The sequence below is a fragment of the Spinacia oleracea genome, chromosome 1 (genome assembly GCF_020520425.1).
Source record: "Spinacia oleracea cultivar Varoflay chromosome 1, BTI_SOV_V1, whole genome shotgun sequence".
Classification (NCBI taxonomy): Eukaryota; Viridiplantae; Streptophyta; class Magnoliopsida; order Caryophyllales; family Amaranthaceae; genus Spinacia; species Spinacia oleracea.
This window is the reverse complement of record NC_079487.1, coordinates 99,830,295-99,843,410: the sequence shown is the minus strand read 5'-3', so window position 1 is coordinate 99,843,410 and position 13,116 is coordinate 99,830,295. Positions and strand designations below refer to the sequence as shown.

Genomic DNA, 13,116 nt, shown 5'->3' with positions numbered 1-13,116 from the left:
GGATCTGAATTAACAGTGGAGTAAAGTTCAATCACTGTACTTTAGTTGGGGAGTACACCTTTTAGGTTTCTACATAGTACTTTGTACAAGTTATCAAATTTTTTAATTCACCCTTTCGTCTTAAAAGGCTCAATACACTTAATTAATTAAAGTCACTATTACAATAACTTCGGGTACAATGCGCATTAGTGCGCGGTACATCAACTAGTATGCCAAAATGTACCAAATATGATATAAATTCAATTGTTGCAACATAAGTACATAACTATTCAACATTTTCAAAATATGGCACAAACGCAAACAACTCTAAAAAGGGGTTTAATAAACGCAAAGTCTGAGCTTTTACATCTTTTACACATTAGCGTTTGACCATCTAATGAATTTTAAGTTTAGGAAAAATATCGAAGTGCTTATTTGGGTGTGAATTCTTGTTAGATTCGTCTTGATATATATAGTTTGAAAGTATCAACATGACTAAAATATTAACAATTAATTTGCGCGTGGATGTCAAAATATTAAATGTACGTATTGAAAAATAAAATACATTTTGGTTTGACGTTATCATTTTTGTTGTTTCCTTTGCTTAAAAATTACATAAAAGCAAAAGCAAAAGCAAATAACAGACATTATATTAAAAACAGAAGGGTAATGTTGATATTTTAACTTATGCATCATGCATGCATGCATGGTGACAAAAAATGAATGAAGGTGGTCATGCCCAAACCCACCACCCGAACCCTTGTCCAACTTCTTCTTCTTCTTCGTGTAGTTGATGATGATCAGAATCATTAGCCACTGTTGCAGCAACGGTGATGATGTTAGAGAAGTTTGTTCTGCCGTCGATGCTGATATCGTCTTCCTCCGACTGCACGGCAACCATGTATGGAGAAGGAGGATGGCAGTCAAAATATGAAGTTCCACTATCTATCATATTTTGGGGGTTATTCTCTTCATTTACCACTGCACTGTCTCCACTTCCTGAACTTGACCTATCTTCAATCTTACTCAACTGTTGTTGGGCTTGTATAGTAGGCCCATCTACTTGAAGTGATTCTATTGGGCTAGTTATTGGGCCTTCAATTTCCCCCTTAATGGATTGAAGCTTCTCTTTCAATGAATCTACCTGCTCATTAATTGTTACATTTATGGTTATGAAATTAGCAAACATTATTGTATAATCGTACAATAGTTATTTTATTTTTAATATAAATATAAATATAAATATAAATATAAAATGACATCATGAAACACTATTTGTTGGCCGAAAAATAAGGTGTTTGCATGGAGCTAATTAAAAGAGATGGACAGTTGAATATGGGGTTAATTTCCACTAAACCAAAAGGTTGTGTTTTTTGATAGGAAAAAGGTGCTATATATAGTTTATAATGGTTTGACGTTATAGAGACAATGACACTTGATGATAGTTTCTTTAGAAGCCATTAGAGATAGATAGGTAGATAGATATAAATACAAATATAATGCACTATAGTTATTTTTGCCGAATAGAGCCTATATATATATATTTCGTATAACAGACATAAGTTGGAAGTTGTATTAGATCCACTAATAGAATGAGCACAAGTGAAATCACGATAGGAGGGAACACATTTCGCTAGGTACCGAGTTTTATAAGATCATCGACAGTAGGGAGTATTGGTAATATAATTAGGTGATCGAGGCATGAATTGGTGCATATTAAACTTTTGTCTTAAAATAAGAGAGAGAAGAAGGGAGGATTAATTAGAAGAAGCATGTGAGTGTGGCTAAGCTCGAATCTTTTTTTAGCAATTTGGATCACATTCATAAATAATTCATTGTACAAATGGGTCCCATTCACATTTGACAGTGCATAAACCCCAATTATGGAAACGGTGTCGCTGTGATCTACCACCGTTGTTTTATGCGGAATTGCGGACTACGGTCACTCCCTAGTCCCTGCGTCCTATATTAAGCCATGTTTAGTTTTAACTTGTTTTATTATCTTATTATTTGTTTTTTTTTATCTGATTAGACTAGATCAGAAAAGTAAGTTTAGATCAGACCAAATCTGATAAGAACAAATAAGGTGAATTAATCAGGGTCTTAATTACGCTTTTTATTTTCACTTGTCAAATAAATAAGAATGGATGAAGTATGACAGTTACCTTAGATTTGAGCAAATCACGCTCCTTGAGCCTAGATTGATATTCGGATAAAAGAGTGTGATGAGAAGCCTTAAGGGCATCAAGGTCTCTCTCAAGCTGCTTACTTTTCGACCTCGCTCGCCGGTTTTGGAACCACACCGCCACCTGTCTTGGCTGCAACCCTAGCTTCTTTGCCAGTTCACTCTTCCTCTCTTGTTCTACCTTCTTCTCCTCGTCAAAACACTTCTCCAGTAATACTACCTGCAACGCAACATTTTACTCAGTACTTGGTCTTGTCATGACACTGTCATACACATAAGACTGATAATGTCATTATTAACAAAGACATGATGCACCATGTTTAATTTTTTGTGTTACCTTGTCACCCATACCAATTATAAGTAACTTTTTGTTGAGAACATTAACCCACTTGTGAGTTAATTAATTGTCACACTAATTATCTCACATAGAAGAAATAGTGAAAGATTAACTAACATATAAGATTGGCGGGTTACTTCACCCATCACCAATGATTTTAAGATGGAACCTTGTCATAATTATACGTGGACGATCTTTTCTCTCGTATGAACTTGTGTACAGCCCGGTGAGTTTATCATTTCTCTTATGCGAAAAGTATGATTTACCTATTCTTATTTGTTTTATGATAAAACTTTCTTTTTTACATTAAAACTTAGGTTACCATTTTGTATGTGAATTAATATCCACATAAACCGTCCATAGTGGAAAACAGCATTTGATTCTGATAGTAACGTCATATAATTAGAATATGCTTTGGCCATTTTTATATATTATGCTTTTTAATAATATAATAACGTCGTATAAACAGCATTACGTAATATGCTTTTTATTTAACTAATCATTTAAATACACAAATATTAAATTAATTATAAACAACAATTAAGAAGAAAATGGAATATACCTGTTCAGGAGTTAGTCTTCGTTTCTTCTCAGGCAACTGTTCGTCGAAATAATATCCATCATCGTTAATCATTTCATCCGGCAAGTTTAAAAATGGTCGCTTCTTGTCCATGTTGATCATCGTTGTTCTTATGCCTTCGTTCATGATGTATAAATTGAAATTATTAACTCGTAAATTATTGAAAAATTCAAAATAGTTAAAATTATTTCTAAACTCTAAAGGTGATTAAAAAAAATAAAAACAACATGCTTAGGAGTCTAGGACGACTTATAAGTTTCATAATACAAGTCGTCCCTTCTTGTATATATGATGTTAAAATTCGATATAGTAAAGTCGATATGAGTCAATCAGATTTAGTTTTATCGAACACAATGTAGTTTTAGGGATGTAATATCGGTACCTTATGTTATGAAACAGAGGGAGTAATAAACTAATACGAGTAATAATTTAACTAGACAAATTAAGAAAATGTACTGTTGTTATTATGGTACAAATTTGATTTTACATGTATGTACTCTCTCCGTCCCTAAAGATTGTGTCATATATTAATATATTATATTAATATATTATAAATGGGTGTCCTTATTTGGATTTGTGGTACTCACGCGCTTCTCGTCACTCACTACTCCCTCAGTCCCTTAATACTCGACCTGTTTTGACTTTTTGCACTATTCACATAATTCACTTTGACCCCTTTTTTATTTCTAGTATAGGAAAATAAATGTTAGTATATAATATATTGTTGGCTTCATCTTAATATAAATTTTCAAAATATTAATATTTTTATAAGCTCTTTTATAATATGTAGTTAAAGAAATTGATGGTCAAAGTTATGCATTGAAAAACGTGTTCAGTCAAAATAGGTCGAGTATTAAGAGACGGAGGGAGTATAGTTTAAACTAACAGAAAGACAAATCTAATTACCATTTACTTTTGAATACACCCAATTTTTTAATAAAGTGAATATTTGGACAATCTTTTAGGGCGGAGGGAGGAATCCTTTATGAAACATCAAGGATCGAAAGGAATTACCTGGAAAGATGAGATTGGTGTTCCCTAGGAAGAGCATGTTTGTACGATTAGCCAAAGAATCAAAGAAAAGACTACCAGAATCCAAATCTCTTTCCATAATTATTCGACTAAAAGGTTGTATTTATTTTGCTAAATGTAGCAAAATAAATAGTTTTAAAATGTTTCTAAAAAAACACCAACAAAAAAAGATTAAAAGTTGGTGATTTTTTAGTGCATCAAAAGAGCAAGATCCTATGACGGAAGAAGCTAGTACTACTCCATAATAGCCTTGCAGGAGATCCCAAAGGGCATATGCGAAATCCCATCATCCCCAAAAATTAATTATTTTCGCAACTCGAAAATGGTTATTAGATTGTGTATAGGGATTATTTTCCGGTGATGTTTTATTTCCCGGTCACCGGAAACTTGGCTTCGGCCGGATTTTCTTTCTCTTATTTTAGGTTTTATGAAATAGCTTTGTTGCTAAACTTGATAGAAGAGAGAGTGTTGAATTTTATACTAGTTTTTGGGTTGCAAAATGAGAATTCCCACTTAGTTTATTTTTATAGATTGACAATTCTGCCCATCTATTATTAACATTTGATTCTTTTTTGGTTGGGTATATTGGTGAATTACATTACAATTACAAATTGAATATGCGATTGGAATATTTCTTTTATGTAATTCGTGGACTTCTTAGGAGAGATATACAAAGGGGACAACTTGATCACTAAATACCATAACTTGTGAATCACGGTAAGTTTTCATTTTTTTGATTTTGTAAATTTGACAATTATATAATTTGATTTTGAAAGTCGACAATAAAAGGAAAATAAAACTATTTTGAATGATGTTAAAGGTCACAAATTACAATTGTATATAAAAAGTTGTCTAATGTAATTTGAAACTTGTTATTGTTATACACTAATTTATTGAATGACGGATATCTCTCGATCTCTCTCGTATACCTCTCTCTCCTATTCCCCTATTAGCTCCCATGTCATTCACTACCATCTTAATGTATATATATGAGTCAAGATTTTGACTTCTAAATCAATAGTGAAGGTGATACGGTGAGAAAAAACAAGCTCAAACTTTACCGTACGTCGTTGAGGGAAATGGGGTAAGCAATTTTTTGAAGGTTGTTGAGAGTCAACAATTGTAGGAGTCAACAATTGTAACTAATACTTAGGTGAATGTCATATTTTTACACAAGGTTTTCTACCACCTACCCTAGTAAATAGTAGAGCTACTAGGCATGAATAGTAAGAGTATTGGGCTATAAATACTCCTTGCTTTACCTTTGCAAATGATACGAGCAATACACTTGCTTCACAAAAGTTTGTATTGTATTTTACTTGTATCAGATATAAACTTCTGTTTCTTTCTATTACCTCACAACACGTTATCAGTGTAACACCCCGATAATTCTCTCTTTTCTAAAATAACCTTTTAATATAAAACGTAGATAATTATCAAGGCATTATCGCCCGTGTGAAAACGTAACGGCTTATTCAGAATTTTGCAGCGGAAAACATAAAACTAACTTTTAGGTTCATAAATAATCGATTACATATTAAGTCCAAAACCAATTAACGGAATAAGGAAACACGAATAGTACGACAACTTTCAAATCCAAGTTAACAAACCAAATCACTTAATAAAACAAATATAACTACAAGCTCTCTAATCCCGATCCCAATGATGCATCATCTTCAAACCTGTAGATGGACAACGCTTATTGATCCTTAGAGACTGCTCACCAAAGATGGGTCATCACAGGATCAAAAAGGCATATCCATGATCAACACACACAAACAAAGCACGTAATCAGCAAAGCTGAGTACTACATACTAAAAGCAATAATAATCCTAACATGATACTATCAACGAACCATCCTAACATGATACTAATGAACATAAATAAGGGCAGACAAACATGATAATTTGACGACCATACTTAACTAGACTAGCCTAGACTGGACTTTAATAACAATAATATTATTTTAGTTGAAATAGACAATGGACCGAGTTTTCTAGCTAGAGGCTTCACTAAGGAAGACGAGGTACGGGCGCGACTCCGTAACCTCAGTGACCTGCGATATCGAGGAACGTTTGAATAAAAAAATAGGACACGGTGATCAATCCGGTCCGAATTAAAGGCCATGGGCTACCACCATGAACCCCAACTCATGTTTGTCCGTCACTTTAGACGTGCACAGTCTAAAGCTATTGCTACTCAGTTTCACTTTACATGATTTACAAATTGACACTCTGTTATGACTCAACAATCACATAAGGCATACAATCCACATTTATTTACAACTGTTTTTATCTTGGAATTAAGTAAGTGATCACAAAGGCATCAAACAAGACTCATTCCAATTAACTCCAATCCTTCCTTTAATACTGATCAACCCTGTATATGGGTATAAGGTTTCAACTTACTAAATGAGGTCCTCGGCCCTCATAAAGTAGTGAAAAGCTAAAGGGGAACAACAATCCACTGATCTGAATTATATTCAAAGTAATCTAGTGTTCCCAATCAAACATGTTTGTATCAATCATCCATACTAACATGCTATAATCCTCAAAATGCAATATAGGTTCAATATGTCTAACCAACAGTATTAAACATGCAATATTCAACCTGACTAAATTCATCAACGATATCAACATAACCAAGTTCATCAACAATTCAACATGGTTTCAACAATTAGCACACATTCCAAGCACACAGGTATGTACGTACCTTGTGTAAACAAACTGCAAGACCACTTTAATAATTCAAAAGTCGCCTAAAGATTGAAATTCGTTGAAAACTCTTTGCAAATATCATACTTAAATTTTCAGCAATATAAATTCGTTTACAAACTTCCCAAAACCAACTTATCATGCTTAGAACATAAAAATAATAGTTTCAATAATTCATACTCATTCTACCATGATTTAAAACAATTAAAACATTAAAATTCATGCCTTAAATAATTCAAATTCTTGTTTCAATCGAATTATGTAATCTGAAATTTGATAATTTAATTATGCAAACAAGTAAGTCTTAAATTCGTAATTAAATCATAAAATCATAAACTTAACTCAAGAAAAATATAAATTGAATTAATAAAACGTAATTAAATAATTAAATTAGCTTAGGGTTTAAAAGGAATTAACCAAAAGAGGGAGAGAGCAAGGCTGCCAGCAGGCAAGGCACGGCGGCAGCAGGTACGGTGGTCGCTGGCTGGGCGGCACGATTAGCGGGTACAGCCAACGGTGGTGGCGCGAATGGTGGTGTAGCTTGCGAAAGAAGAAAGCAAAGAAAAGGGAAGCAAGAAGAACGCTGGCCGAAGGCAACAACGATGGCTTGCGCACGGGTGGTCGGTGGCACAACGCGAGACGGTGGTGCGAACGGCGGTGGCCGGAGGTGTCTAGTTGAGTGAACATAAAACAAGCATTAAGGAGGAGAGAAAAACAAAATAAAGAAAAAGAAGAACGAAAGAGGAGTACCAGAAGGAACTGACCGGACGGTTGAGGAGGCTAGCGCTGGCGGTTGGGGGGTGGTTGGCCAACGGAGGTGGCGGCGCAGCAAGGAGGAGATTTAGTTACTGCTTCACGTGAAAGGGAGGAAGAGCAGGTTTGAGAGTTTATGAGGGTTTTTTTTTTTTTTTTTCTTTTCTGTTTCACGTGAAGAGCAAGGAGAAGAGAGTTGGGCTTGGCTATTTTAATTGGGCTAGAATTAGGATTCTTTTTCTAACTTTAATAGTGTTCGAGTCAAACCCGAATAGGAATACTTTTCTAAAACCGAATTGTTTCTATGTTTCAAATCTTTCTTTTTTGAATTATGATTCCAAAAATGTTTGATTTCATAAATCATTAAAATATTTGAAATGCATTTAAATAAAATAAATATACATTTAATATATATTTATTTCTAAAATTCACAAATTTCATTTAAATATAAATAATTAAACGTTAAAATATATTAATAACTTTATAAATTTACGGGGATTACAATCAGCACCAATTTTCCTCAGGTATATTTTTTACCTGTTACTCAAAATTTTTATAAAATGTAGTATATATTCTTAACAAAATATTTTGAGGAGTATGCTCTATAGTTGCCCATATTTGGGATCCTCTATATCAGAAACTCTAAACACCCGTTTTAATCATAAAAGAGAGTTCACATTGCTACCGGTATTATGATCAACTTGGTAAAAGGAGAATATGCTTGTGTACTACATTTATGACACTTGGTTGTTTTTTTTTTTCTCATTCATGCATAGTTGTATATATGCACTCTTACGTACTACCTGCATGCATAGTAATATTAGCCATGCATTATCATTACATATATATATATACTATTCCTTTGCATGCCTACATGCATATAGCTAGACTATACTTAAAATAAAATATATTTTTTTGGTAAAAACGATGTAGCCTTTATTTTCAGCTACATCTTTATTTTTGTTTTTCGAACCCACGATCTCTTAAACAGACTAGGGTTCTCGGACCATTACGGCTTGCATCCCGGGGGATATCTTTTTACCATTTTAATTCTATATATCCATTATTTCTTTTCAAATCCACAGTGATATTTTTTTTTGGTAGTAAGTAATAAAACTATTAACCTCTTTAGACTATAATATACCAGTTTACTGTAACAAATTGTATAATACAATCATGATTTATCCCCTATAAAAGGGGGATTACCCGTCCCATTTTCACCACAAAACATCTTATCCCCTTCTTACTTTTTATCCAAAATCACACAAAATTTTCCTCCTCCAATTTTCCGATCAAACATGTTTCCGGCCGGCAACCCCGACCCTCCACACGTCTTCACCTTCGAGGAAGATTTAAGAAAATTAAAACAATATTTTGTTTTAATGATGGCCTTAGTAGTCCTTCTTATGGCATTAATGATTTTCATAATTTTCAACAAATGAAGATCTCCATTTTTTTTGTTTATTTCCGGCAAGTAAGAACAAAATGCATAATTTTTTGTAGTACTTCATTCTCCATTTTGATGTATTAATTGCATTTTGTCGCATTTTTAATTTTTTTAACCATATGTATAATATTATTATTAATGTTATCATTATTTTTTTTCGCTTTTAATTAACGTCATTACCATGAATTATTTGATTTATTTATGTGGGATTCATAATAATAAACTAAGGGGGAGAAGGAAACATAAAATTTTAATAGTTAATTATTATGAATATGATTAATTAATTATAATCTTGATTACTAAGTTTAATGATTATTTGATTGTAGTTAAAATGGGAGATTTGATGAAAAGACAATTCAATGTGCTAGACTTGTCTGGGCACAATTTTCTGGAATGGACTGTTGATGCACAAATGAACTTAAAGGCCCAAGGACTGGATCATACCATAAAAGATATAATGGTTCCAGGCACCACAGAAATCAAAACTGCCACCGAGCAGGAAAAGGCCAAAGCCACAGTCCTCATAAGGCATCATTTACATGATAGCCTGAAAACTGAATATCTGATGGTGGAGAATCCCAAAGAGTTGTGGGATAGTCTTAAAGAAAGATATGGACACCATAAAAGGGTGCTCCTGCCAAAGGCTCAATTTGACTGGACTAATCTGAGGTTCCAGGATTTTAAATGTGTTAGTGAATATAATTCCACGTTATTCAAAATTGTATCATTGCTGAGATACTGTGATCAAGCGGTCACAAAAGATCAAATGATAGAGAAAACCCTCTCCGCCTTTCATGCGAATAATATTCTATTGCAACAACAATACCGAGAGAGGGGCTTTAAGAGATATTCTGAGCTGATTTCTCTATTGTTGGTTGCTGAACAGAAGAATGATCTTCTGTTAAAGAACCATAATCTTAGACCAACTGGGTCTATGGCATTCAATGAAACGAATGCCGTTGAAAGCTCAAACCCACCTGAGGCAAATGTTGCCCATAGAGGTGGACGTGGAAGATTTAACCACCGCGGCAGAGGACGCGGAAACCACCGTGGCCGTGGTCGTGGTCGTGGCAGGGGTTATCTGAGCCCTAGAAATAATAATCAGAAAGGGCATCAACAAGGAAATCAAAAGCACACCCCCTCAAAAGAGAAAGACACATGTTTTAGATGTGGCATGACTGGCCATTGGGGGAAAACATGCCGTACTGTAAAACATTTGGTAGATCTGTACCAAGCCTCCATAAAAGGCAAAGGAAAAGTTGCTGAGGCAAATTATGTAGATGAGGAAAATCCCTCAGGGCCAAGCTTTGATGTATCTGATTTCTTCAATGACAACCCTGACAGTGGCAATGATCTGATATTTGGGGATAATAGTAACATATAAATACCCCATCTAAACTATATCATGTATCGTTTTTATATATTTTCTTATGTATTTTTTAATTACCTTGTTATGAATTTCTAATTTTCATGAATAAAGTATTTTATTATAATCGTTTCTCTAAACTAATTGCATATTCATTTATGAAGATATGAATCTACCTGAAGTTGATTCCAAGTACCAATGTCTTCTGGACAGTGCATCAACACATACTATCTTAAAAGATAGGAAGTATTTTTCAAAACTAACAATGTACCAAGCAAATGTCAATACAATTTCTGGGACAGCAAAGCTAATAGAAGGATCCGGAAAAGCTTGCATTGTGCTCACAAATGGAACAAAATTGACTATTAATGACGCTTTATATTCGAGTAAATCTCGAAGAAATCTCTTAAGTTTCAAAGATGTGCGTCAAAATGGTTATCATTTAGAAACAATGACAGTGGATCAAAAAGAATATTTATGCCTCACGACAGAAAAATGTGGCAAGAAACATATTTTTGAGAAATTTCCAGCATATTCTTCAGGGCTATATCGTATAGATATAAGACCAATTGAAATAAATATGATATCTAACAAGAAGTTAGATGACAAGAATTTGCTCACATTATGGCATGACCGTTTGGGTCATCCTGGAACAGGAATGATGCACAAGATTATAGCAAATTCAATCGGGCATTCTATAAGGAATGTTAAAATACCCCGATCAAATGAATTGACATGCTCTGCATGCTCACTTGGCAAATTGATTATAAGGCCATCCAAAAGCAAAATTGCCACTGAATCTCCATCATTTTTAGAAAGAATTCAGGGAGATATTTGCGGGCCAATTAATCCTGCAAGTGGACCATTCAGATATTTTATGGTATTGATCGATGCTTCAACACGATGGTCACATGTGAGTCTCTTGTCAAGTAGAAATGTTGCATTTGCAATTCTACTTGCCCAGATCACCAAATTACGAAATCAATTCCCAGACCACACAATAAAGAAAATAAGACTCGACAATGCTGGGGAATTTACATCCCAAACTTTTAACGATTATTGCATGTCGATTGGGATTGTTGTTGAACATCCAGTGGCTCATGTACATACACAAAATGGTCTCGCTGAGTCACTGATCAAGAGGCTACAATGGATTGCAAGACCATTGTTAATGCAATCAAAATTACCATCATCTGCTTGGGGCCATGCTATTTTACACGCGGCATCATTAATAAGATTGAGACCGACAACTTATCATGAGTTCTCACCTCTACAGTTGGTATATGGTCGAGAACCAAATGTCTCACATCTAAAAATATTTGGTTGTGTCGTGTATGTTCCCATTGCTCCACCCCAACGCACAAAAATAGGTCCACAAAGAAGGCTGGGAATTTATGTTGGATATGAGTCCCCATCCATAATTAGATACCTTGAGCCAATGACTGGCGATTTATTTAAGGCAAGGTTTGCTGACTGTCATTTTAATGAGTCAGTATTCCCAGCCTTAGGGGGAGAGAAAGTGGACCCACGGAAAAAGGAGATTGAAATCACATGGAATGCAACACAACTGTCAATATTTGATCCACGAATAAATTCATGTGAGCAAGAAGTCGAGAAAATTATTCATTTACAAAGTGTTGCAAATCAATTGCCTGATGTATTCACAGACACAAAGAAGGTGACAAAGTCACATATACCAGCAGAGAATGCACCTGCACGCATTGAAATTCCCACTGATAATAAGGCCATTGAAAATGAGTCTATGGCACGACGAAAACGTCGAAGGCCATTTGGTTCAAAAGATTCTAAGCCAAGAAAAGTAAAGAGGCCTGATGGAGTAACAAATGAAATCAATATTGATCCTCCAAAAGAAGGTCATGAAAGACCAGATGAAGAGGAAAATATTGATAAAGATGATCCTCCTAAAGAGGTGGAAGAAAATCATAAAGAAGTCGATAACGATGAAATTTCAATGAACTATGTTTCAACTAAGAAACATTATAATCGGAAAAACGTTATCGTAGATCAAATATTTGCTTACTCCATTGCAATTGAATTGATATCAGATAATGATGACCCTGAACCGAAAACAGTGGATGAATGTCGTCGCAGACATGATTGGCCAAAATGGAAAGAGGCAATTCAGGCAGAATTGAAATCCCTTGAAAAACGAGAAGTTTTTGGAAAAATATCCACCACACCAAAGGGTGTAAAACCTGTCGGGCACAAATGGGTATTTGTGAGAAAAAGGAATGAGAACAATAAGGTTACAAGATACAAGGCAAGGCTAGTTGCCCAAGGTTTCTCTCAAATACCAGGGATTGATTATAAGGAGACATATTCTCCAGTAGTTGATGCTACTACGCTAAGATTTCTGGTAAGCTTGACAGTTTCGAAAGAACTGCAAATGCGATTAATGGACGTTGTGACCGCATATTCATATGGGTCACTTGACGCAGACATTTATATGAAAGTCCCTGAAGGACTAAAATTACCAGAAAACCACAAACCTAAAGAAATGCTTTCCATAAAGCTGAAAAGGTCACTTTATGGGCTAAAACAATCTGGAAGAATGTGGTATAATCGTCTTAGTGAATACCTTGTGAAAGAAGGATTCAAAAACAACCAAATCAGTCCCTGCGTTTTCATTAAGCGATCCCAGTCAGTATTCGCTATCATTGCAGTATATGTGGATGATTTAAATATCATTATACTACTCCACG

The 13,116-nt window shown here is 34.5% G+C and overlaps 2 protein-coding genes across 2 annotated transcripts; one reads left to right on the top strand and one right to left on the bottom strand.

Moving 5' to 3' along the window:
• Positions 1-505: 505 nt before the first annotated feature.
• Positions 506-4,599, bottom strand: LOC110805477 (homeobox-leucine zipper protein HAT5). The gene is made up of 4 exons (XM_022011088.2): positions 4,096-4,599; positions 3,064-3,197; positions 2,145-2,384; positions 506-1,123 (listed from the first exon to the last, which is right to left on the bottom strand). The coding sequence occupies exons 1-4, from the start codon at positions 4,190-4,192 to the stop codon at positions 713-715; spliced, it is 882 nt and encodes a 293-aa protein (XP_021866780.1). The 5' UTR covers positions 4,193-4,599; the 3' UTR covers positions 506-712.
• A 4,759-nt stretch (positions 4,600-9,358) lies between these two features.
• LOC130465554 (uncharacterized) lies at positions 9,359-10,411 on the top strand. Its single transcript, XM_056834361.1, has one exon. It carries the CDS (start codon positions 9,359-9,361, stop codon positions 10,409-10,411), a length of 1,053 nt encoding a protein of 350 aa, XP_056690339.1.
• Positions 10,412-13,116: the final 2,705 nt, after the last annotated feature.

What these genes read in the sequence shown, in the direction of transcription:
- LOC110805477 (XM_022011088.2), bottom strand. Translation starts at nt 4,192, where the DNA reads ATGGAAAGAGATTTGGATTCTGGTAGTCTTTTCTTTGATTCTTTGGCT. An exon ending in GAAGACTAACTCCTGAACAG is followed by an intron (nt 2,385 to 3,063) that starts GTATATTCCATT and finishes GTTGCGTTGCAG; the next exon opens with GTAGTATTACTGGAGAAGTG. An exon ending in GTGATTTGCTCAAATCTAAG is followed by an intron (nt 1,124 to 2,144) that starts GTAACTGTCATA and finishes ATTAATGAGCAG; the next exon opens with GTAGATTCATTGAAAGAGAA.
- LOC130465554 (XM_056834361.1), top strand. Translation starts at nt 9,359, where the DNA reads ATGGGAGATTTGATGAAAAGACAATTCAATGTGCTAGACTTGTCTGGG.